Below are 25,549 nucleotides of genomic sequence, written 5' to 3'. Positions count from 1 at the left end.
GTTCCCACTATCCCTTATCATTTCTCCACAGGGTGACAGCTTTTTGTGTCTTTGCTGATCTCTCAGTGAAAATAGTTTTTGCATCAAGGATTGGAGTTTTCGCTTGCAGTCGTCATTGTTGAAAGTGGAGTTCCTTGAAGGATTGTAGCAGGGTATGTTGAGGCATTGCATGAAAAAATTGTCCATTATAGTCTGCAAGAGCAATTTGAAATGACAGTGAATCCCTGAAAAGATTCTCTAATTCTGCTGCAGTGATATGGAGATGTGGGACTGCAAAATCATATCCTGTTGGGTTCTGGCCACTTCCAGCTGCTGGGCTATTGCAGCAGCAATCAGTTCTGCTTTGAATTTTCCTGAGCCAATATCAGCACATTTTGATATAATGAGAAAGTTCCACATCAGCACGATTATGAATTGGATCCAGGGCTTTTTTACAGTCACTGTTAGCATTTTCATAAGCAAGAGATTTTAAGACAGCATAAGCTGCTTCCTGCATATCAATTTGCCATCTAACAGTAGATTGTAATCAATCAATAAAGGTAATATATAGTTCATGAGGCCCCTGCCTCACAGCAGCAAAACCAGACTCCAACTTTTTTTTTATCAGGTATCTTTTGTAGTGCCCTCACGGCAATAACAGTAGACTGATCCCACGCTTGGGGGGAAAGTCTTAACTGAGCCTGAGCACTAGCAAATGCGTCTGTGCCAGAGAGTTGTGACACAGTGATATTAATGGATGGTCACTGATTACCATTATTCAATGCCTGAGTCTGAGCCAAATCTACAAATTCCGTCCACCAGACAGAGTATTGTCCTCCTGTCAAAATTGTCTTAAAAAGAGATTTCCAATCCACTGATAACATAGTATGTCCTTCTGCAATTGCCTCCAATAAATTCATAGTAAAAGAGGAATGAAAACCATTTTCTTTCACCGATCTCCTCAATTCCTTTACCATCTCATATAACAATTGTTTGTAATGTGGGTTTTGATTATGATATACAACAGGCATTGCTTGAAAAAATTCAATATCACCCTCCTCCAGCGCTCACCTCCAGCATCTTTGTATAAACCTTTCTGGTTTAGGTCCTATAGGTGGTATTCTTTCATCACCATAGTCACTAGAGGAATGAGGCAAGGTATAAGAAGGTGGTCAAATTTGTGAAATATTTACTGCAGCCTTTTTGCATGCTGTTTGTAGTATTTCTTCTGTGCCAGGAGCAGCTGCTGCCATAGCACATGCTGGGGCTAAAGGAGGATATAGATCTGGTTTTTGTCCACATTCAATAGGACCCAGATCAAACGAATTCTTTTTCTCTGGATCGTTATCCTCAGGTGATGTTTCATTAATAAAAATATCAGAATCTGACAGCGATGCAGGTGGAGCATCTGCAAGGACGCGACCCGCTTCCTTAAATTGTTGCAAAGCTGAGTATACCACGCGCCAAGTACTAATGTCACCAGGGTGGACATTGTGATGAGAAATTTGTCAGGTGTGTAAACTTTCGCCAACCTTTTGCCAGTAAGATCACAGGAACCATCTGATGGATACCAGGGACAAAGAAGTTTGACCCATATAAGTAATTGGATGAGGCTTTCAGGTTGGAGTTTATAACTCTGTCCCCTGGTGATGCGCAACAGACAGTCTTTATGCAGTTTTTGGAATTTCGTTGCACCTTGCCCCATTATAAAAATGCTGCCCGACCATTTGCAAAAAGCTAACCTGTTCTATAGCTAGCAATGAGAGGAGCTCCTTTGAGATCAGCTGAACACACACATGCCTAATTTGGTCAGGGTATGCCACCGGACTGGATCACATCAGTAGTAATGAAGGCCCTGTAGAATCAGGAGACATTTGTGGCATATGAATGCAAGACTCACAAGAAGAGAGCAAAATGAATCTGTTTATTGCAGAGTTAAGACAGTACTTATACACTTAGTACAAGAATCTTTGTTCAGTCCTTTGCACGCAACCCGGTTGCGGGCCTGTAATAAATCCATCAGCCTGACAGTTTGTTTTCTCAAGGTTTGCAGGCTTTCAAAGAAACAGGATGCCTTTCCTGTTCTCAGATAGTGTGTTATTGAAGTTCTTCCATGCTTCTCAGGAATTTTCCCAGGCTTTGCTGTTTCCTCACATCTCTCCTCTCATTCCTAACACTTACAGAATCCTTTCTTATTTTTCATATCCCTTGCCAAGTCCCATTCCATCCATGCTTTAGCTGTCCTGATCCCATCCCTATAAATGCAGACTGCTTTCCTGTACTCTTCCCAGGACACATGTTCCTGCTTCCACTGGCTGTTTATCTCCTTCTTACTCCTCAGTTTGAGGAGCAAGTCTTTGCTCAGCCATGCTGGTTTCCTGCCTGCCTTGCCTGATTTCTTACACACCAGGATGGAGAACTCTTGCAGTCTAGGAAAAGTATCCTTAAAGAGTTGCCAGTTCTAGTCAGCTCCTCTGTCCCTAAGGACAGTTTCCCAGGGCATCTCATTCACTAACTCATAAACATCTGGAAGGAGACTCTTCCAAAGTTCAGGGTCCTGACCTTGCTCTTTGCGAGGGTCCCATTCCTCAAGACCACAAACTCAAAGAGGGCATCGTCACAACAGCCCAGGCTGCCTCCAATCTTAACCTCCTTAATGAGTTGTCCTAGGTTACAATATAAAGATGTATTCTATCGCCATCTTCAAGAGCTGTTGAAACCAGGAGGTGCGTTGTTTTTCCTTATCTCCTGTTGGACCTTGCCACATGACTCAGAGATAACTCCCTCCAGGAACCATTTCTGTTTAATGGGCAATCAAGGACCCACCGCATGACTCATAGAATGATATCCGCCCATTGTGAGATGCTCTGCCTGGGGGGAGCTAAGCATCTCCACCTGGATATAATCTGGGGTTTGGGACAGAGCAAGCTGCCCTTACCCACTGGTTTCCAGAGCAGAGGACAAGAGCTACCAGATCTTTTCTATGGGATCACCACTTCAACAAGACGATTTCATCTGGACTGCTACCACCACCCTATCTAGCAGGGTGTCAGGTTGTATTCTGACTTTGTCAGTGGTTTTTCTTTTGTATTAGTGCATGTATTTTGGTGGGGGTTTTTTCCCCCCTTTTCTTACTCTCACTGGTTTTGCTTTCAAACCAGAACACCCTTTCCTGGTGAGTTTGTGTGTGTGTACTTTCTAGGTACAGGGAACAGTATTCCCTGTGAGACCTGGTGTTTGAGTATAACCAGTCTCTCGTCAACACTTTGTGTTTGGGTATTAACTGATGCTTTGCCTGCGAGACTTGGGAGGCAAGGGACAGACGCTGTAACACAGTGCCTTTGTGATCCTTCTCCTTGTGGAGCTTGCAAAGTTGCTCTGTTAGAGCTGTAATAGAGACATCTTGCTATAGTTGACTCTCATGAATTTGAGATGGGGGTGGGTCTGTGTTTGGGGGCATATCAGAGTTTTTACTGTAACAAGGACAGCCTTTTGCAAGGCAGCAAAGTGAGTGTCAGTGGAAACAATGCTTTAATTGAAGACTGGATTGTGCGGGAAGAGAACTGGAGAAGACTGAGATTTTATACAGCAGAGTTTAGGTGGAGGAGACCAAGACAGGCACTTTGCCATTTGTGTTATTCTAAGGAAACATAGGCTACTCAGAAAGCTATAAGGATTTTAGTAGCAACTGGTCACGAGAAGCAAAGAAGTAATAGGGTGTTTGAATTATTAGAAAAGAGAGTTTCAAGTAATTTAAGAAACCCAGCAGAAGTAATTAAAGCTGAGTGTGCTCAGCCTATTTTTTATACCTCAAGACTTTTGAATTAAGACAAAGAGTTGGGATGGAGTAGAAAAATGGGGACTAAGAAAATGGAATTTTTAGTAGACACAGGGGCAACATACTCAGTGTTAATCATCTGTTATAGCCATCAAGACTTTATGTTATGGTAAGGAGGCAACTAGCCAATCTGAAAAACATACTTTGCAAACCATCAAAATATTCAGAGGTTTTTGTATCTGCCCAACTCTACAAAGGCACTGTGGGGTAGGGATTTGTTGGAGCAGCTGGAAGCAAAGATCACATTTAAAGATGGGGAGATGATTTTGGAGGTAAAGGATCAAAAATATGTAGACATACTAAGCTTAATTGTGACAATTAGTGAGACCAAAATTGAAAATAAGAATGAAATTAATGGATCAAGTGTTTTCTGGGGTATGGGCCTCTAACATACCAGGGAGGGCAAAGAACGCACCTCCTGTGCAAGTTAAGGAAAACAACCAGTTAGGGTCAGACAGTAAAAGCCTGATCTGCACCCAGTGGTGGCAAATCCATGCACATTGCTAACATGTTTGACACCTGAACTAACCTGGTTTAACGTTTTAGATTTGAAGGATGCCTTCTTTTGCCTCCCTGTCCATGAAGCCAGACAGAAGATTTTTGCCTTCGAATGGGAGAATCCCAAGAGTGGGCATAAGACTCAGCTCACATAGATGGTATTGCCCCAAAGTTTAACAACAGCCCCAAGATATTCAGAGAACAACCTGCAAGAGATCTATAGTCCTGGGAAGCTCCATCAGAGGAAGGACACCTGCTGCAGTTACAGACAATGTCCTGATAACTACCTGAACCCAAGAGGCATGTGTGGATTAGACGGTAAGCCTCCTGAACTTTTTTTGGGTTTACAAGGGTATAGAGTACCTCAGAAAAAGGCTCAGACAGTGAAGCCAACAATCACCTATCTGGGTTATGAGATCAATGCTAGGCAAAGGATTCTAAGGCAAGACCAAAATGAAGGACACAAGTTCACCCTAGGCCAGAAGATGACTCTGCTAGGGTCTGTCAGGGTCCGTCCTAGTGGACAGATGACCTGATGGTTCATAGGAATGATCTCAGAGTGCAAAAACCAACATGGTACAAGGGGGTTTGCAGTGATAATAAAATCAAATGCAGTTTTATTAAAATAATCCCAGCAAAAATGCGATAGAGGGATTAAGGGAAAGGAAAAGAGAGAGAAAGAGAGAGAGAGAGAGAGGGAGAGGGGATATAGCTACCAACGTAGTGACAAAGTCCTTTGGTGCAGTCCAGCCGAGGGTCCGCCTGCTACGCTGGGGAGATCTCAAAGGCTCTAGCTAACTCAGAGGTTTTTATTACTGAAAATTGTGGGGGGGGGGGAAACAGATACAATAGGGAACAGATGTAACAGGTAGTCTATGTTCTCAGCAGTAAATGAGAGCCATTGTTTTCTCGGTCCAGTGGTCACAATCTACAGGCAAACATCTCGCTTTGGTCAGCTTGCCTTCCCCACACACCTCCCCCGGGCTGGGGGTTTCAGTCCCAGTCCTTGGAAGGAGCAGAGGGGCCTTTTAGGAGTTTCATGTCTCAGTCATTGATGGAGAATCTTCTTACATCTCAGTCTGTCTGTCACAGTGGTTGTAAAACAGATGAGGGTCTTCTGTGGGAGACCACCTGAAACTCAGGAGAAGTCCAGCCAGGCCAAGAGGTGGGACAGCTTCCAAAGCTGCTATTGTTGCAAACGGAGCATGGTGCCCTCTTCTTAGCATACAGCAAACACACTTGTGAAAACAATAGCTTAACACTGAGCTTTCAGGTCTCAGGGCCCATGGTGTGTGACTTTTCTCCTTCAGAGCCAGATATAGACAGGGGGGGTCTTCTCTTCAATGGTCTCCCAAGGATGATCATGAGGCAGATGAGGGAAAATTTGGACAGACTCTCACAGGGTCCCATACAGTGTCTGCAGTGCTGGAAGTAAAAGGCGGACACTGGCTTTCCCCACAAAGGTTCCTGAAGTACCAATGGTAGAACAAGATGATGTAGAGATTGTAGTCACTAACTTTGTGAACCCAACTTCTTTTCTCACTGGGATACAGGAGAACCAGTGATTCATGATTGCCTGGAAGCTATCAAGGCCGCCTAATCCAACCGTCTGGATTTGAAGGATACCCCCTTTGATAATGCAGAGACCTGGTTCACTGATGGGAGTAGTTATGTCATCAGCGGAAAGAGACATGCTAGGTATGCTGTCACCACTTGCAGAGAGGTAACAGAGTCTAGACTGCTATCAACAAACACCTCTGCACAAAAGACGGAGAACTGGCAAACTCAAAGTGTGCATTTGAGGTTGTACATGCACACGGAGCAATTTGGATGCACAAGAAAGAATGAAACTGTTAGAAGCTGTCCAGCTACCTGAGAATGCATATCAAGGCATACCAGAAAGTGATCTCGGAATTGGAGGAAGGAAATGGTCTGGTGGACAGAGAGGCAAAAGAAGCAGCAAAAGGTGAGATTTCCACTGAGGGAGCCCTAATTCCAGATGACCCTTGAAGGTAAGCTAGAATAAAAACAGAAAGTTAATCCAAGATCAAGAAGGGATAAATGACAAAGAGGGGTGGGCTACTATTAACAAGAAGCTAGTAATCCCTTCCCATTTGTTGTGGTCACTAAGAAGGGAGAAGCACCAGAAAGTACACTGGGGAGTTGATGCCCTGAACACCTATCTGATTGAAAGAAGTGTTACCAGGAATTTATATGCCACTATTACTCAAGTGACCCAACAGTGTGATCTTGGCCTCCAGACTAACCCCAAAAATACCCCCACGCCAAAACTTGGTCAGATTGGGAAGGGCCATGGACTGGGACAGCAGTGGCAAATTGACTTTCCAGAACTCTGAAGGAAAGGGGGGTATCGGTATTTATTGGAATTGACAGATACATTTTCAGGGTGGCCAGAAGCATTCCCCACCAGGACTACCAAGGCTCGGGAGGTGACCAGGGTATTATTACAAGAAATAATACCACACTTTGGAGTTCCAGCCATGATGTCCTCAGACAGAGGATCACCTTTTGTTTCCAGGGTAGTGTAACAAATTAGAAGGCATCTAGGCATGGATTGAGAACTTCAAACTCCATACCACCCCCAATCGAGTGGCCAGGTGGAAAAAATGAACCATTTGATAAAGCAAGAAATTGGCCCCAAGCTCTTCCACTGGCATTGCTGCAAATTCAAACTAAACCTAGAGCCAAAGAAAGGTTGAGTCCCTTTAAAATGCTTTATGGAAGACCATATGGTATACAAAAGGGGATGTCTACACACATCAAAAAGGTGACATTTGAGACAGAGTAAAGATCCATTCTGAATTAGGTGAAGTGTCTAAGAAAGGTGAAAAGTCTGTGAGGCCAAAGCTGAAGGAAGAACTCGCATGCCGAGACAGCAAGGAGACAGAGAAAGAAAAACAGAAAAGACCACAAGGTCGATTTGCCCCCGACTTAGAAATTCCTTTGATAAAGAAGAACTGGTGCTAAATGTCACGCGGAATGAATATGTATGAACTTATTGTGAGACTGTATGCATATGCATTTGGAAGGGGGATAAAAGAAGACCCGAGGTCTTCAGAAGTACGCATGCCTTGTTGGGGGACTTGCGTCCGGCGCGCGTCGTAAATAAACATACCGGGCTTTACAACTTTTATAAAGTTGTGAGGTTTCTTCTTTTCTCCGCAAAACACATTGGCCACATACATGGTGGCTTTAAGTAAAATTGAAAAACATGTGGCTGGAACTCGGAGCAGGGAGCTAGTATGTAACATAGAACCTGATGATTATGTATATGCTAAATTTCTAACAGAAAAGACTTTGGAACCACAGTGGGAAGGGCCATTCCAGGTGCTTCTCACCATTTTCACCACGATTAAGATCAAGGAGCAGACTGCCTGGATCCACTACTCTTGAGTGAAGAAGGCCCCAGAAGCCCCTTGGAAAGTGACGCTGGGAGACAATGTCCTGGGTTGACTATATGATGCTTTAATTCCCAATCGTCTCATTCTGTTTATGTTGAATAATAAGTTTTGTACCTTTAAGAGTGTTCCAGAGAGTGAAGGGGGGGAGAGAAGAAGCGCGCAGTTTGTTTTCAGACACTGCACTCCTCCTCCACATTCCTGCTCCTGGACTGTGTTGTCTGTGGATGAACAGACAGCGAGACAGAGCTCTTCTTTTGCTTTTTAGTTAGTTTTAGCTAGCTGAGGCAAAGAAGTTCCCTGGACTGTTTTTTTTCCTTTTTCTTTGGACCTCTTGAAACTGCTCTGGACTGAACACCCAGGAGAGCACCGGCAGCTGCAGCTGTGGCCCACCAGGCCGGGCCTGGCCTGCAACAATTCCAGCACCGGAGGGACTGATCAGAGACTGAGTGAGCTGAGCTTCAACTCGGGGTTTTCTCAGTTTGTCATCTCTTTTAGAGTGGCAAGGGGTCTCATTGTTTGATATTGTTTTGGTTTTATTGTTTAATAAACAGGTTTTTTCCACCTTTCTCCAAGGAGGTATTTTTTCCCTCCCGGACCAGTTGGGGGGAGGGGCCGATTGGATCTGCTTTTCCCACCGGAGCTCCTTTGGGGGATTCTTCCCCAAATTTGCTCTAAACCTGGACAAATACATAAGACTAAAACTTACTTGGGCAAAATGAGTATATTGCAGCCGGGAGTAGTTAGTAATTTCATTTGCAGAATTGTTCTGTGTGTAATTGCAATTGAAGTCTTAGAATTAGAAGGTACCTCTATCCAAAACAATGTTGAATAGCCTTGGTTCCAAGCTTTTATTTGGTACACTAGATCCATGGGAAAACATTCTGATGTAAAAGATTTAAACCTATCAACTGTGGTAATGCATGGGAATCGGGTATATGGGAAGCAGGAGTAGCAAGAATGGAGACTGTGAACACTTCAAGGGGTCAAAGGAAAAGAAATCAGGGTAGGATGCCAGATGATCAATGGGACCATAAGAGAGCAAATCAAATTAGTGTTTCAGCTTTTCCTACATGCATACATAAACCAAGAGGTTTATAATGGCCCAAGTAAATCAGGCTGTTGGTATAATTTCACATTAATACAGCCTGTAGAGGTGACCTGCCTCTGGGCTCATAATATTATTGGGCTCTCATTCAAATTTAAAATAGATGAGATTAAAAATAGATTAAGATCTCTTACAACAACAGAACCTCATATAACTCACACCAGTATTCAAGTAACTCAAACCCAAAGCAAACTTGAAACTAAGGTCTATGAAATAGGCCCATACATAATAAAGAATATGGGTCAACAACAACTGTTGTTTAATCCAGAGTGGTCTCTCAAACATGTCGAATTACTGATACAAATCAACATATGAGAAATCCAACCATCCTGTTCCTCTTTCCTGAGGACATCCTTCGAGGGCTGGACAATGTGGTTACAAAGACAAATACCCCTCAAAAACAGAATAAGAAGGGATTTAACTGGGATATTAGAGACAGGATTGGGAGTTTTAAACAGAATTTACTCAGAAATATTAATGAACAAGCTGGCCACTGCAACAAGTGATCTAACAAAACTAAAACAGCCCCTGCAGTCATCTTTATTGGCATTAGGAACTAGTCAGTGGCAAATTTCAAAAGTGCTACTAAAATGAGAAAAGGATGGGGACCAAGACCACAAGTAGATAGTAGAGGTACTTAGTATAGTTCAAGTTAACGTGTCTTTAGCTTTCAGTTGTATACAAGCACAATTATGGATGCAGGCAACAGCAGCCTTGATCATACAGAAAGAGGGTGAAGGTAATTTTCCAGTTGAGATCTGAAATATTGTTTGGGATAATGTGATTAATTTTGAAAGAAAGTTCCAATCTTGGTGGACTATGGTAAATTTTACCTACGATTCTGCTTCTAATGTGGCCACTGCCTTTGTACTTACTCTACATAATGCCACTGTTTATGTTATTCACCCCATCATTGCACTAGGATTAAACCATGCGAAAATGGTGATTTATAATTCGGAACATAGTGTGGGCACGAAAGATGAATAAGAAGTGGCAAACAGTAAACTTAGAATCTTGTGTTACCCGGGAACAACTAGGATTCATCTGTGAAAGCAACACTATTGATGCTCAAGATGTGTGTCTTGACACTGAAAAAAGTATTTGCCACTTCAAGATTCATCCAGTCACTAATCAGAAAACTGTGTTTGTATACACTGGTAAAAGTTGTATATGCGTAAGGACTGCTTGTACTTTTGTAGCAATTGATAACAACAGTGTAGTTTTACCTAGTAAAAATAATTCTAGTTTTTGTATTTGTAATTTTGTTAAGATTATCGGGTGTGATTTTTCATATTTGGCACCAGTGAAATCCCACCAGCTGATCAGAAACAATTACACAATGTATCACAGGCTATCACCTACTCCTATTGGAATGGACCTTACATTAGTAAGACAATTAATTAAACACCAAGACCTAATTGAGATTTTGAAGAAGATCCAGAAAAGCAGAGAAAATACTCTAATTACGGTCCATCATAATGCAAAAGAAAAAAGCAGAATTCTGCAAAAAATAAAACAAGATGGAGATCATAATTGGTGGGATGTAATCTTTGGATGGTCATCAACTGCAACTGGGATTTTCAATACATTGTGCCACCCCATTGTAGTTTTATTGATATTAGCTGGGGTGAGTTTATAGTGCTAATTTGGAATTGGAGAATACTACAACAAATAGCGGTGTTGACCTCCTTATCAAATGCACATGGAAAAGCATTAAGAGACATCTATTATCGTAGAAATTTGTACTAAGTAAATTTTGGGGTTTTTTTGTTTAGTCTTTTACCTTGGGTGCTCACAAAAAGGCCTGCAGAGAGAACAAAGGAGATGCAAGGCTACTTGAAAGGAATGCAACCATCCAAGCTGAAGAGAGATAAGAAGGCCCACCCCCTTGCCTCTCGCTGACCTTGAGACTGAAGCAGACAGAAAAACTGAATCTGGGTTATAAACACCACATTACAACTACGTGACTGAAGAACTGCACAGGCTCATAAAATTTATAAGACAGTTTAATGCATATGCATATGTCTTTTATGCATATGCAACAGGTTAGAGGATAAAGTAGTGTCACAATCTGTCCTTACAAACAGGTTTCGTGATGGTTCGTGGGGTGATCTCAGGGTGCAAAACAACTGACACGGTACAAGGGGGTTTGCAGTGATAATCAAAACAAATGCACCTTTATTGAAATAACCACAGCAAAAATGTGTTGGGGAGGAATCGGGGAAAAAGGAAGAAAATAAGGGAAAAGAGGGAGGAAAAAGAACAGGTATATAGCTACCAAACGTAGTACGCTGGAGTCCTTCGGTGTTCAGCCAATGGAGTTCACCAGGCCACGTCCAGGGACATCTCAGAGGCGCAGTTCATCTGGACCCCAATTATACTCTTTTTCGATGGGGGAAGGGGAAATGGATTTTGCAACCGAATTAAAGGTAGTTTATTGTATCTTCGGGGGGAAAGAATGGTGTTTGGAAAAGGGGTACACGCAGTCCATGTTTGGCAGTGGGTGAGAGCTTTAGGTCTGGGACTGTGCGAAATAACAGTCGGAGCCACTAGTTCCTGCAGCTACCCCACCCTGCGTGGGCACTGTGAAAAATGTTTTTGTGATTCATGTCACTTGGCAATGGAATCAGCAAATGCTTGTATCTGTTGTGTCGAAAGTGGACACGGTCCCTGGGATAACTACAAAGAACAGTTTTGAAACTTTCTGACCGAATAGCCAAATAAAGCATTGAACAAAAAAAAAAAAAAAAAAGTATAATAGAGTCAAGAGATGAGGTGGCAAAAATGACTGATGCTTAGAATAAAATAGAGGAAGTTGTGGTAAAGCTAAGGGATATTGCAACAAAGTGACTAAATGCTTATGTATAACAAAAAGCTTGATGCACTTGTATGAGACTAAAATTATTTAGCAGACACTGGTGAAGGGCCTCCCTCCAGACTACGAGCAGGACCAGAAGCCAACAACCACCTGGAAAGATTATGAAATTGCTGATCCCAGCTTATTGATATTTGCTGATTTGGACTAACACAAGCACACTGGAAAATGCTTTGTAGGCTTAAAAACAGTATATATACCTTACCGAACTTGTAAGTGGTGTGTGCCGTGAGTGGAGCGGTGACTCCCCGGCCACCCAGCGCTGTTTGCTTGCTTTCTTTAAAATAAAAGATATAGAAATAAAATTCGGTTTGGCTATTGAAATTTTATTATCAGCACTACCTGCTCCCCTGCGAAGAGAGCTAGCGACACGGAAGCGGGACAATCCTAGGGGAAGTAGCCCCCCTGCCCCCTCCCCCCGCCGTTCCCAGGCTCTACCCGGCCGGCTGCGGCGCCTCACGGCAACGTCACCCACCCCCAACGGCCGCTACCCACCCGCAGCCATACGGTGCTGACACACGCACACATCCCATACTACAACTCTCAGGATGCTCCGAGCAGTCGAACCACGTCCCTCACTACCTGCGCACCCTGTCGTGTGAAAGGTGACCCTACCGTCACTTCCGCACACTGTGCAAGCCGGGAATGCGAGTAGCGATTGGCCGGCGCCTGCCCTGCTTTTCACCGTGTAGGGGAGCAGGAAGCGGTAACGGCAAAGCGAGCGCGGCAGGGTGAGGGGCTCCTTACGGTGAGTTACCCAGCAGAACTGCCTCCAGAGTGTGACCCAGCCGGGAATTGAAAAGGAATCGATTTAATGCGCCCTTTGATGACGTAATAACGACTAATGAGGTGGCGGTGTGCTAAACGCATGGTTCGGGCCGGCACTGGTTGGGTCCCTTCCTCAGGGGAGCCCTTGTGGGATACTTGTGCCTGCCGGTGGTTGCGCACACCTCTCTCTGAATGCCCGTGCCCGTGCCCGGCAGGCACTTAGCACTGATTAGGCCTTCTGCCGCTTCTGAGACTCGGCGGACGCACATTTGCTTCCCCGCCTGAGGCGGGCTCTGCTGCCGCCTTACGATTGGCGGGGTTCGCGCAGACTATTGTCAGCGCCCGCCAGTGGGGCTGCGGCGGTCCGCGGGGCTGTGAGGGGCTTTGACAGGGCTGGGCCTCGGCCTCGCTTTCGAGAGCTTCGCGCTGACTCGAGCCAGCGGGAACTACAAGGGGTTTTGGCGGCGGGTCGCAGTTCTGCCTCTCAGCTGCTATGGACAACGTGAGGCTTCTGCCCCTTGAAAGTGCGACACCCCAATGTATGCCCTGCCCTACTTGTCAGGGCGTGGGTGCCTTGGTCACCTCTGTCTTAGCGATAGCGAGGCCTTGTATGTGATTGAGAGGGAACTGAGGAGCTGGCTTGTGTCCTTGCTCTGTGGTTGCTATCTTTGAAGAAAAATAAATAGAAAAGCGCACAAGAAATTCTCATGTCTGCGTTATTTTCAAGCAACTACTGCTGTTACCCACCAAACACCCCTCATTTTCTTTTCCTGATGTGGCTACAATGAGATGGCAGGGGTTTGGCCAGTGCTCAGTCTGCTGTTCTGTGTTGTCTGCTTTGCCTGCGTGCATTTAGATACAATACATATAGACAAAGAAAACAAATATCTTGTGCCTGGAATAAGAGGAATTCCTGTTGAAGTGCAGGAGGGTGGAAGTAATAAAATGGCTTTATTGAGGTAGATTTATAAGAAAAAAATTGCTAATTGTGTGCATATTGTGAGATGCATCTAGTATCAGAAGTTAATAAGGTTAAGTCAGTAGTCAACTGGGTCTACTGAAAAATCCACGTAAATAATGGAATTAATCCAGTTTTCATCACTCATAAATGAGTCTGCATCTAAGTGTCTATTTGGATCGCTTCTGTCTGCCTTCCTTGGTATCTTGGTTTTTCTCTGAGGACTGCATTTCATTTCTTGCTCCAAAGTAGTCATGCTCTCATTGAACATATGCTGTTCTGTTGGGCTTTCTTCTGCAATACCACTGAGTTTGAAATGAGAAGATTCAATGAATGCTGCAACTATATTTAGATGGGCGATAAATTAACTTTTTTTACTAGTCTTGTGTTAATTCAGAACAAATTATCTATCATAAGTTGTTTTTTATTTGTGATTTTTAGTGTTCTGAGAGACTGAAACTTTTAAAAATTTCTTGAATTGGGGGCTTGCTCTGTTATTTTGGGGGTGTAAGATCTCCCTATAAACAATTTGGAAGTAAATTCTGGATAGGTGGAAAAAATGAGATTTGAGCTTGAAATTTTGTTTGGTTTAACTTTTAGGGAATTACACTTTTAACTGCAAGTCATCTATCAATGTACAATATGTCAAAAGTGGGCAAGAAAATTAAACAGTGAAGTAAATGGCTGACAACTTTCTACATGAAACTTTATGGAATGATGGATGGAAGAAAGATGCTGATCATCTGTCTTAGAGCCATCATTAAAGATGAGGTGAAGGCAGCAGCATTCTTTTCCTTCAGCCTCACTTTCTCTTTTGCCCCCACAAGATCCTGATATGTATTTCAGCATCTGCTTGGCAAAGCAGTGATAGCAGATAAAACTAGACTTCCATAAGCTGTTGCTTCTGCTCTTTTCCGTCTCTTGGCAAAATGATTTCTCCATGGGACAGTTTTTCTGAGATGCAAGAAAGTGTGTTTTGTGGTGCAAATAGGAATTCCACAATTTATTTTACCTGATGTCGTACAATAACTTTGCTTTTATCACAACCAGGTAATTCCTCTTCAGTATGTGTTGGAAGCAAGGTAGAATTTACATATCTGCTCAGGGGTGTTATCAAGCATGGTGGCACCAGCTCAGGACTTTTCAATTCCAGTCACATACAAAAAATCTGCATAAGTTAGGGAACACTTGCTATCTAGTTTCTTCTACCAGTCTAAAGAAAACTGCTTCTTAGCCACACCTAATTTTCCATCTCTATATTCAATTTTTGGTTTGATACTAGCAGCTCTCCTAACTTTCTTCCTTTTGTCCATACTAAGTACAAAAATAAGGGAATTTGAGACATACCCTTCACTATAAAAGTCATTCAAGCCTAATGACCATCTTCTTTCAGAAACCATATGTTCTTCAAAGTGAGTTAGACTATGACAAGAAACAAATTTCTGCATTAATGTGACTTTGAAATATCTTTGCTTTTTCTGTGGCATTCTCAGTGTGAGCCATGTGAATGTGGAAATTGAAGATGAGTGCTGCTGCACAGATCTGAAGTAATTTTTCCCAGAGTTAATTTGTAAAATGCTTTCATTGAACCATTTGAACTCTCTCCAGAGATTCTTTTGCATCAGCAGCACACCCTCTGTGTCTCATCCACAGGCACAGACTTCTGCTAAACTTTTTGAAGTTTGAGGATCTCTGCAACTCCCACCTCCAGCTATGTTTGTTGTATAAGTAAGGGAGAAATAGCCATGAGATTACAAGCCCATATGTCTCTTTTAAAAGTTGGCAAAGAATATTTCACCTTGTAGGGGGAGAAATGTAAGAAGCCTGGGTGAATAAGAAGCTCTTTGCTCCTGGGTGTGACAACACATTAAATCCCTGGACACTCCTCTGTACCCAGAAGCTGAAAAGTGTTGTTTTATTACATCCTTATTTAAAGGAAGTAAACATCTTGTGTTTACTAGATACAAAATGTGACTTAAATATGAAAAATTTTAGAACCATTCTTTCACAAAGAGGATTGATAAAATTGCAAGAAGTAACTATAAAGATTATGACATTATGTTGCCAAGATGGAGAATAGTTAGCTGTGGAGATGTTACACCCCTGCAGTATTTGCTTTGAGGGAGGTGGGTCCTTGCTGAATTTGTAGAATAAAGAAATGCATTTACGAACTTTGACTGTTTTTTCATGCTGTCGTGGTTTGAGACAAGTTAGGAGGAAACATTCTGAAATTGTCTCCTCTGAAGAAGGCAGGTCTTGGCACTCCCTCCCCCCAACGAAAGGAATTTCTTGGAGGAAAGTGAAAAAAACTGTTTATAAACTGTGTATAAATAAAGCCATACTTCATTAACCCTCATGTTTCCTACCTGACAGCTAAAATCAGGTAAACCTGTTACCAAGACAGTTTGATGTTTCCATTGTTTTTTTAGTTTCTGAAAAGTGCTAGTTAGTTCATGTCTGTATAATAAGCTGACTGTGCATAGTACTTTCTAAGTGGCGCAGTATTCTTACTGTCCTACCACATCTTTTGCAGACTAATCCTTTTGCCATGGAAGCTGAAGAAATTATGGAATGTATCCAGGAATTCCCTGAACACTATAAAGTTATTTTGGATAGACTCAATGAACAACGTGAGCAGGACCAGTTTACAGATATCACACTGATTGTTGATGGTATGTATACACTTGAGAACCAGTTGGTACCCACAGAATTATGAAAGCTGTGCTGGCAAGCTGTTGGGTTTGTCGTGGGTCAACTGTCAAACTGGGCTGCTAACATTCTTGGCTCTGTATTGGTGTGTTAGTTGCTTGCAGTTTCAGTTATTAATCTTGGGCTGAACAGTCTCCAGCAGAGATTAATAATTTTGTTTCTGCTTTTAATAGAATCCCAGAATGGCCTGGGCTAAAAGGGACCTTAAAGCTCATCTGGTTCTTACCCCCTGCCATGGGCAGGGACACCTTCCATTAGACCAGGTTGCTTCCAGCCCCATCCAACCTAGCCTTGAACACTTCAGGGATGGGACAGCCACAGTTTCTCTGGTCAACCTGTGCCAGGGCCTCACCACTCTTGCAAGGAAGAATTTCTTCTTGACATCTAATCTAAATCTCCCCTCTTTTAGTTTAAAACCATTCCCACTTGTCCTATCACTATCTGCCCATGTAAAAAGTCACTCTTTTTTTAAGCCCCCTTTAGGCATTGGAAGGTGCTCTAAGGTCTCCTCAAAGCACTTTCTTCTCCAGGCTGAATAGCTCCAATTCTCTCTGCCTGTCTTCATAGGAGAGGTGTTTCAACCCTGTGAGCATCTTTGTGGCCTCCTCTGGACCCGCTATTACAAGTCCACATTATTCTTGTGCTGAGGACTCTAGACCTGGATGCAGTGCTCCAGGTGGGGTTTCATGAGAGCAGAGTAGAGGGGGAGAGGAGGGAGCCCCTTCCGAACAAGGGGCTGAAGTTGTACAAATATTGGTTGATTATTTAAAAAGAAAAAAAAAAAAAAGAAAAACCAGCTTGAAATAAGGTCAACTTCTTGCTTCTTGGGTATCTGCCTACTATTTTAATCTATAGTTAAAATAGGGTAGAACAACTCACTTATCTTTTTCTATGTGTTCTAAAGACATAAGTATTAGTTTAAAGGGAAGATGGAGATGCAAATGCTTATTATCTCATTAGAAAAGGTGGTGTCTGATAGGTCTCCCAAGATTGCTTCTTATCCCAAGCATGTTTTAGAACGGATGAGCACTTCAGTGAAGATAGGCAGTGTCCACTAGGACAGACCTAGCTAAAGGAGTACCACCTGATCCTTACAAGGATAGCAAGAATTCACTTGAAAGAAAAGGGACCTACAGAGCCTGGATTAGAAAAAAGTAAGCAAATGAAGAAAAAAATCATTATTTGGAATCACCATAGTGTCACTGACAGCACTTGCACAAAACTTATCCTGAATGTTTGTTCCTGCTCTAGTATTACCAAATCCATGTATTGAGCTCAAAACTGTTTTCTTGTGCAGCTGTGTAGTTCTAATACATGTTGGTTCTCCTTCCTCCGTCCCATGGAGCCTTCTGGATGTTCATGCCTGGACCAGGGAGAAGGCAACACCATGATGGGAATACACAGTCTGGAAAACAGGAAGAATAGAGCTAAACCAATTTTGTTTTGCAGGGATCTTTATGATGGCAGAAATGATGATTAAATACATCCATATGTAAGAGCAGCAAAATCTGAGGAGAGCTTTGTGTTGATTTTGCACAGCCTAGATTTTGGTAGCAGAGGAGGGCCACAGAAGTAGCTTCCGTGAGAAGCTGCTAGAAGCTTCCACCATGTCCGACAGAGCCAATCTCTGATGGCTCTGAAGATGGACATGCTGCTGGCCCAATTAGAGAGGTTGGTAATGCCTCTGTGATGACATATTCGTGAAGAAAATCAAAACAGTGTGTGTGCAGTTTTTCCAGGGGTGGTGAGGTGCCGTGGCCGCTGCCATCTTGGTGCAGCCTGTGGTGAGACTTGCCTGCCTGGCTGCTCCTAGCTGGCCCCCTGTAGCTAGCTGTGCCGTGAGAAGAAGGGCAGGAGTGGTGGCAGTGGCTTCTCCTTCCCAGTGCCCCGCATGAAGAGAGGTGTTAAATAGCGCCAGTGCCAGCAGCTGCCACTGCCCACATACTGGCAGCAGAGCCTCCTGGCCGCAAGCATGGCGAGCAACTCACCCGTGCAGAACCTAAACAAGATTGACCTTTTGGCGCTGTGGGATCCTGCAGGAATCTTTGAATTGGTGGAACTTGTTGGCAATGGTACTTACGGACAGCAGTTTTTCTTCTAGTCAAAGAAGAGGAGGAAGTGAGGACATGTGAGGGAAAACAATATGGCGGTACCAAGGTCAGTGGAAAAAAAGAGGGGGAGGAGGTGCTCCAAGCCCCAGAGCCAAGATTCCTCTGCAGGCCGTGGTGAGGACTGGTAAAGTAATCTGTTCCTCTGCAGCCCATGAAGTACACGGGGGATGCAGAGATCCACTCACAGCCCATGAAAGAAGTACTCACGCTGGAGCGGGTGGATGCTGGAGAAAGCTGTGATCTAGTAGGAGACCTGAATAGAGTGGGCCGTGCTTCCACAGATAAAGAGAGAGAAGGCTCTTGCTTCCAAACTAGAGCAGCTTATCCTTAGAAGACTGAACCCTGTGAATTAGTGACCCATGCTGCAGCAGTTTCAGAAAGACTGTTTGCCTGTGACAGGGACTAAAATTGCAGCAATTTTGGCAGGACTGCTGCTCATGAGATTGGAGCCATGCTGGAGAAGTTCACAGAGAACTGTCTCCCGTGGTAGGGACCCCACGGCATAGCAGAGGAAAGACTCCTCTCCCCGAGTGAACAGAAAAAGGTCTTGGGTGACAAACTGACCAAAATCCCCACGCCCTGTCTCCCTGCACTGTTGGTGGGAAAGAGGGAGGGGCTGGGAGGGAAAAAAGGTGTTTCAAAGTCTTATTTCACTTCTCATTATCCTCCTCTGACTCTGTTAATAATAATTTTACCTTATACCTTTAAATTTGAATCTGTTTTGCCCTTGGAATGTTTTCTCCCAATCCTCATCTGTAGTGGATTGACATTGGCCCAACACCAGGCAACCATGAGAGTCACTCACTCACCCTCTGCTGCCACAGCTGAGCAGAGGAGAGAAAAAAAATTAATGAAGGGTTCATGAGTTGAGATAAGGACTAGGAGAAAAACACTTCAAGGGCAAAACAGGCTCAGCTTAGAGGTACAAAGTGAATTTATTGCTAACAGAATCAGAGGAGGATAATGAGAAGTAAAATAAGCCCTTAAAACACCTTTTCCCCCCAGCCCCTACTGACAGTGCAGACAGACAGGGCATGGGGGTTTTTGGGTCAGTTCATTACAGAGACTTTCTCCTGCTGCTCCGGGAGAGGAGTCCTTCCCCTGTGAGATCATGGGGTCCCTCCCACAGGAGACAGTTCCCCATTAACTTCTCCAGCATGGGTCCACTCTAATGGGCAGCAGTCTTACTGCACCTACTGCAATGTGAATCCCCCCGACGGGCAATCAATCCTCCCAAAACTGCTGTGACGTGGGTCACTCTTCACAGGGTGCAGTCCTCCAAAGACAGGCTGCTCCAGCCTGGAAGCAAGGGCCCTCTCTCTCCACTGGGTCTTCCACTGGATCACGGCCTCCTCCAAGCATCCACCACTCTGGTGTGAGCACCTCCCCCATGGGCTGCGGGTGAATCTCTGCATCCCCCATGGACCCATGGGCTGCAGGGGGACAGCCTGCGTCACCATGGTCTTCACCACGGCCTGCAGAGGAATCTTGGCTCCAGCACCTGGAGCACCTCCTCCCTCTCCTTCTCCACTGACCTTGGTGTCGCCATGTTGTTTTCCCTCACATGTTCTCACCTCCTCCTCTTCTCTGACTAGAAGAAAACTGTGTGACTTCGCTTTTTCTTCTTCAATATGTCATCATAGAGGCATTACCAACCTCTCACATTGGCCCAGTTTTGGCCAGCAGCATGTCCATCTTCAGAGCTATCAGGGATTGGTTCTGCTGGACATGGTGAGAGCTTCCAGCAGCTTCCCACTGGAGCCACCTCTGTGGCCCCCCTGCTACCAAAAACCAGGTCATGCAAAACCAATACATCATCTCAGCTCATGAGCCCTTTGTTAATTTTTTCCCCTCTTCTCTGCCCAACTGAGAACAAGAGAAGATGAGCAAACAGCTTTCATGGGTGCTTGGCATTTGGCCCGTGTCAAACCACAACAAGCTTGGATAAAATCTGAGAACTGAGCCCAAGACACACAGGAAAAAGTTTGAACAGGAATTTCCCACAGCTTAAATATTTGAAAAGAGAAGCACTCTTGCATGAGTCCTTTAGCTGACTGAATTGAAGAGCTTCAACAAGGTCACTGATGTCTGCAAGGATCTGCATAAGATAGGACAGGCTAGCTGCAGTGGTATCCCATGTTACAAAGAGACATGCTAAGTAACTATGAGCTGCTGGAATAGATTTGTAGACTGGGTGATTCTGCAGCTGTTCTCTGCATCTGCACTTATTCTGCACTATGAGTGAAGAAGGTGTTATCCTAAACCAAATTTTTTCTCTCTCTTTGTAGGTCACCATTTCAAAGCTCATAAGGCTGTTCTTGCTGCCTGTAGCCAGTTCTTCTACAAATTCTTCCAAGATTTCACTCAGGAGCCCTTGGTGGAGATTGAAGGTAGTCTGATTCATGCAAATTAAAACCTTCAGAGTTGTGTGCTCATGCTCAAAATGAATGTAGTATCACTGGTATGGGCTTAAATGCATGCTTGATCATATTGATTAGTTTTCTAGATATCAGCTCTTGAGTTGTGAGGTAATGTTGTGGTTTAACCCTGACTGGCAACTAAGCACCACAGAGCCAGGCTGGCTCATTTTCCACCAGTGGGATGGGGGGGAGAATCAGAAGTGTAAAAGTGAGAAAGGAACTTGTGGATTGAGATAAAACCAGTTTAATAATTAAAAATAAATAGTAATTTTGTGAAAATTATAAGTGAAAGAGAAAAAAAGAGGGGAGAAACCCAAGGAAGACAAGTGATGCAAATTAAAAGAGTTGCTTGCCACCAACTGACCAATGCCCAGCCAATCCCCTAGCAGTGGCCCCTCTACCTGCCTCCCACACACATTTTATATACTGAGCATGATGTCATATGTTTTGGAATATTCCTTTGGTCAGTTGGAGTCACCTGTCCTGGCTGTGTCTCCTACCAACTGCCCACACACCCCCAGTCTGCTCACTGTCAGGCCAGTGTGAGAAGCAGAAAAGGCCTTGGATCTGTGTAAGCGTTGCTCAGCAGTAACTGAAACAGCAGTGTGTTATCAACACTGTTTCAGCACAGGAAGGACATCGACCTCTTGGAGCAAGTCCAGAGGAGGCCACCAAGATGATCAGAGGGCTGGAGAACCTCTGCTATGAGGAAAGGCGAGGAGAATTGGGATTGTTCAGCCTGGAGAAGAAAAGCTTCAGGGTGACCTAATTGGGGCTTCCACTACCTGAAGGGAGTCTACGGGAAAGATGGAGAGAGACTATTTACAAAGGTCTGGAGTGAAAAGACAAGAAGGAATGGCTTCACACTGGCAGACAGTAGGTTTAGATTAGATATTAGGAAAAAATTCTTTCCTGTGAGGGTAACAAGACCCTGCGCAGGTTGCCCAGAGAAGTTGTGGATTTTTTCATCCCTGGAAGTGTTCAAGCCCAGGCTGGATGGAGTTTGGAACAACCTGGTTTAGTGGAAGGTATCTCTGCCCATGGCAGAGGGTTGAAACAAGATGATCTTTAAGGTCCCTTCCAACCCAAACCATTCTATGATTGAGCACAGATCCAAAACATAGCCCCATGCTAGCTACAATGAAGAAATTTAAATCTGTCCCAACCAAAACCAGTACAGGTAGCTATTGCCACTGAAAAAAAAAAAAACTTCTCCTGAAGAAAAATTAAAAATAAAAAACATACCTTTGCTGGGATGGAAGAACAGGATAGATGTGGAGCAATACCTTCCTAGTAGGTAAAAAATTTCCTGGAGAAATGCAGCTTCTAATAACTTGCTGCTCAGAGATCTCTTGAGAGAGATCATATTTTTATGTTTAAATTTGAACTTTTTTATTTTATACAAGTAGCTTTTTGTCCATCTTATCCTTTTTATCTTTGTCATGGAATGACTGTAGTTGTTCCACATTCACCTGTTTTTATAGTAGACTTTTTATTCCAATGTGAGCCTTTCAAGGGTGGCATCTTCTTGAAACTGGGTATTGGAGTACTGTGAGCAGGCAAGTTTGAAAGACTGAGGAAGTGTTAAAAGAGACTGTTTTTCTTGCTTGTAAACAGGTGTAAGTAACATGGCATTTCGTCACCTAATTGAGTTCACCTATACAGCAAAACTAATGGTCCAAGGTGAGGAAGAAGCAAATGATGTTTGGAAAGCAGCTGAGTATCTACAGATGTTAGAAGCTATCAAAGCACTTGAAATCAGGTAAACACATAAGCCTTTTTCTTCCCAACACTGAAATGTAGAGTCTTAAGAATCCTTGTATGAGAGCTGCCAGTATTTTCCAGTGCTCTTCTTTATCCTGAAACCTCCTAAACTCATGTGGTATTGTATACTCTTCTACTATAAGATAGGGGTCAGAATTATACAAGCTAAACAAATAAATGTCACATTCTTTGGGCTAGAACTTGATGACAAGTGACATGGCTGGTAAATGTTGCAGACATTTTAGGGCTGTGACTTTGTGATAACTAATACCAGGCTTCTATACTGACTGCCCACACCTGATTGACAGCTGGCTGTACAGTGATGATATCTTTCAGGTAATTAGACCACATTAACAAGTTTGAAATACTCCTTTGATTTCATGCAGCTTTCTGCTTTCAAGAGAATAGGCAGTGATTTTAAAGGTTATTGCTGCAAATTTAGTCTCAAACTTCTTGAACTAATGTAGTTGTTATAATTGGTTTTATATGGGATCAGTACTTAATCAAATATTGTTCTAGCACCTTTTATCCAGTACAAGGAACTGTAATTCATTACCAAACTCCAACCTGAGAAAAGCAGGTGCCATTCCCATCATGCTATTTTTCTTCCCCTTCCTTCTCTTTCACAAAGTGCTGTCACGTTCTCATTTCTTCTGTATGCTATACTGTTCTTCTGTCATGAAGCAGGGGGAGTGGCAATAAATAACTCCCAGCATTACAGTTATCCTTGCTTTCTCTTCTAGAATGCTGAAAGGTCTTTGTGTTCAGGCTAAGGAAAGACTGTTGTTTCTTCTTTATCTACCCATAGACACACTAAGCTAAGGAGAATGGCTCTGACACGGAGTTCCTCTAGTAGCCAAACAAACAAAACCTCCATGACATGGTACCCTGGAAACTTGTTTTTCAACATCAGTGTTTTTTTTATTTTTTGGAATCAAGTTATTCTGTTGATTGGTAGCAGAGCTGAATAACTATGTTGGGTTTTTTTTTGATAGAAAATATAGGATTGTGCATTTCTAGTTCTACTCTCCAACCCCAACAATACCCTTTTTTGACATTATTGAGATTAAACATGGTATCACCAAAAGAACTTTTTTTTTCATTTAGGGAAAAGCAGATCATTTCTGTCTGTTTGAGAAATTTAAGACACTTGAAATCGAAAAACTGTGTTTTAATTGGTATCACTTAGAGTCCCTGTACACTGGTAGAGCTGTTTAACCAGGATTCAGATCAGTCCGTCAAGCTAAACTGTCTAGTCTGTAATTAATTCCCACTAATGTAAAATGTTTGTTGGTTATGCATCACTAGTAAATGCTGTAATTCTTATGTTACAAGGAAATAAATATTTGGCTTAACACACACATGGTGCAAGCCAGTCTATTCTTAGAATTATTTCCATTGTTCATAGATTTTTGGGTGGGCGTTTTCAGTTAGAAAAACAAACTTGAGTACCACTCAGTCTCAGTTCTCTCCTTCATAGTAGGAAGGGGACAAATTGCAATACAGTGCCTCTAGCTGAGCTTTGATTAAAAGGGGCAAGCATCAGAAACTTCAGCTAAAGTAGAGGTTATTATAAAACTAACCATTTGTGTAATGCATCGAAGAGTTGCACAGCACATAATCCAGACTTGAAAGAAAACAACTAGCTGTTATTCCTTGAGGTACAGTGTATTCTATGTGTGTATCCTCATTCAGTTCCACACCTGAGCCACACAGTGTACTCAAGGACAGTAGTCTCCTCTTTGCTGAGCAGATTATTATTTTTGTATGTGTTCCTGGAGCTCCTTGCAGTAATGTGCAAAGTAACTGTCACATTCTAGGCATCAGAAATATGTCCTAGATGAAACTTAAGTTTAGCTGCTGTGTCTTCCTGTGTCTGAATATAGTAAAGTGCAGTTTAATAAGCTGTATCCTGCATTAGGTCATTAGCCACACATTTCTACTCTGACAAACCAAAACTGGAGAAAAACCTTATCACCCCTATTACTAGAAAACCTGAAAGTGATAGGGAGTAGGTTACATAAAAGGATTTATCAGGATGAAAAGGAAGGTAAAGGTACAAAGTACTCTGATTGCAGTCTGATTTGAGGGGAAGATAGCCACTCATTTTCAAAACTGATAATCAGTATTTAAACCTCCAGCATGTAAGTGCTGTGGATAATCATGAGTGTGTGACTTGAAAGCATTGCCCCAGTGTATTGGGGTGATTTTATGATGATGCTTTATTCCCTATCTGCTTTATGCCCAGAAAACAACTTCTGTAGTTTTAAGATGGACCCGGAGGGTGGGGCAGGGAGCCTTGGACTCATGCGTGGCGCTCTGTTCAAGCTATCTCTCTCAGAAGTGGTTGGTGCCTATACGGATTGTTACTTAATTGACTTGTTTGCTGGATTAATTTTCGCCAACTTAGGCAAGAAGCTTCTGGGGTTTTTTCTGGTTTTTCCCCTTCCCCTGGCCTGGAGGCTTTTCACTGGCAAATCCTTTCGGCAGGTTTTTTTTGGGTTTGTGGTTTGGTTTTTTTTCTCCTGCCTGAGGAGCCTGTGGGGTGGCCCTGGCTGGTCTGAACCCCGGAAAGACCGAGACAGCCAAAGAAGGGACATTAAACTCCACCAACTTCGCCGGCTGAGAGGAGAAGACCCACACCAGAAATCTAGCAGGTTCCCTGCTGCTTTGTGAACTCTTTTCTCCTCCACTGACAAAGGGCAGTCGCCATCTTTGCCTCTCAGCCACGCAGCAAGGTGGGAGTGGGGTGTAAAGTTCAATTTTCTTTTTTTTCCTGTGCTTTGTGGGTATCTTGCTTTGTTAATAAACAGTTTTCCAGGTTTGTTTCACTTTCATCCCCTGGTATCCATTTCTCTCATTGGCAGAAGAAATGGGAGTTATTGAAGCCCTCTCTTTTTAGAGAGAAAACTCATTTTACAGCATTTTTCTCCTAGAATTTGTCTCCAAACTGAGACACCCAGTCAGCTCTGTCCATGTTTGAGATGGGATGCTATCTCTGACATCTTGGAGGAAGGGGGTTTTGGATTTATGGTGCAAGGAAAAGAAGAACAGAGCTGGAAGCTGTGCTTAAGCCCAGATAAATTAAATTAAAATACTCTT

General features: G+C 43.2%; 1 protein-coding gene across 2 annotated transcripts in view; it reads left to right on the top strand.

Annotated features, from left to right (window-relative positions):
* The first annotated feature begins 15,988 nt into the window (after positions 1–15,988).
* Positions 15,989–25,549, top strand: part of LOC134431517 (zinc finger protein 131-like) — a 29,698-nt gene continuing 20,137 nt past the window's right edge. Inside the window, exons 1-3 of one of the 2 annotated variants that reach the window (XM_063179517.1) lie at positions 15,989–16,115; positions 20,552–20,653; positions 22,301–22,445. In XM_063179517.1, the coding sequence (XP_063035587.1) occupies positions 15,992–16,115; positions 20,552–20,653; positions 22,301–22,445 (371 nt within the window). In that variant the 5' untranslated portion in view covers positions 15,989–15,991. The remainder of the gene's footprint in view (positions 16,116–20,551; positions 20,654–22,300; positions 22,446–25,549) is intronic. The other variant, XM_063179515.1, reaches the window with a different exon arrangement.

Source organism: Melospiza melodia, chromosome W, assembly GCF_035770615.1.
Source record: "Melospiza melodia melodia isolate bMelMel2 chromosome W, bMelMel2.pri, whole genome shotgun sequence".
Lineage (NCBI taxonomy): Eukaryota > Metazoa > Chordata > Aves > Passeriformes > Passerellidae > Melospiza > Melospiza melodia.
This window is presented reverse-complemented; position numbering and strand designations above follow the sequence as displayed.